The 1,045-nt window shown below is 37.7% G+C and overlaps 1 protein-coding gene across 1 annotated transcript in view; it reads left to right on the forward strand.

Annotated features, from left to right (window-relative positions):
• The window catches only part of ikbkb (inhibitor of nuclear factor kappa B kinase subunit beta), a 27,170-nt gene that overhangs the window by 23,351 nt on the left and 2,774 nt on the right, over nt 1-1,045 (forward strand). The window contains 1 exon segment of the mRNA XM_070436901.1: nt 53-204. Coding sequence (XP_070293002.1) covers nt 53-204 — 152 coding nt within the window.

The raw sequence follows: 1,045 nt of genomic DNA on the forward strand, positions 1-1,045 counted from the left end.
TCTCTCTCTCTCCCTCTCTCTCTCTCTCTCTCTCTCTCTCTCTTTCTATCAGCATGAGTTTGCTGAGACACAACAGCTCCCTGTCGAAGCAGAAGAATGAGATGGTGTCTATGAACCAGAGGCTGACGGCCAAACTAGACTTCTTCTCTACCAGCCTGCACATAGACATGGACAAATACCAGGAGCAGAGAGCTACAGGGATAGGTATGCTACTGGATACATAGGTACTGTACTGCACAGGGGTCACAACTGGAATATATCAGGACTAGACAACAGTCATAGTATATGTTTATGACTGCCCCAGACTGCAGCTCAGCATGGATTGGTTGGCTATATATTGACTATACACTAAGTGTACAAAATATTAGGAACACCTGTTCTTTCCATGACATAGACTGACCAGGTGAATCCAGGTGAAAGTTATGATACCTTACCTGTTAAATCCACTTAATTCAGTGTAGATGAAGGGGTGGAGACAGGTTAACATTTTACTGCTCTGGGCTAAATCAGGGTAACACAGATTGATTCTTTGTACTCTTAATAAAATCTACTATGAAACAAAAGTATACACCTCACACACATTGTTATGGGCTTTAAAAAAGAAGACACCTGTACCATGTCAGATATAGAGTTGAAATGTATTACATTTTGAGTTTGCATCCCAATATTACACTTTATATACACTACCGTTCAAAAGTTTGGGGTCACTTAGAAATGTCCTTGTTTTTGAAAGAAAATGATTTTTTTTGTCCATTAAAAAAACATCAAATTAATCAGAAATACAGTGTAGACATTCTTAATGTTGTAAATGACTATTGTAGCTGGAAACGGCTGATTTTGTAATGGAATATCTACATAGGCGTACAGAGACCCATTATCAGCAACCATCACTCCTGTGTTCCAATGACATGTTCTGTTAGCTAATCCAAGTTTATCATTTTAAAAGGCCGTTTCCAGCTACAATAGTCATTTACAACATTAACAATGCCTACACTGTAATTCTGATCAATTTGATGTTATTTTAATGGACAAAAAAATTGTTTTT

This window comes from Salvelinus sp. IW2-2015, linkage group LG33, assembly GCF_002910315.2.
Source record: "Salvelinus sp. IW2-2015 linkage group LG33, ASM291031v2, whole genome shotgun sequence".
Classification (NCBI taxonomy): Eukaryota; Metazoa; Chordata; class Actinopteri; order Salmoniformes; family Salmonidae; genus Salvelinus; species Salvelinus sp. IW2-2015.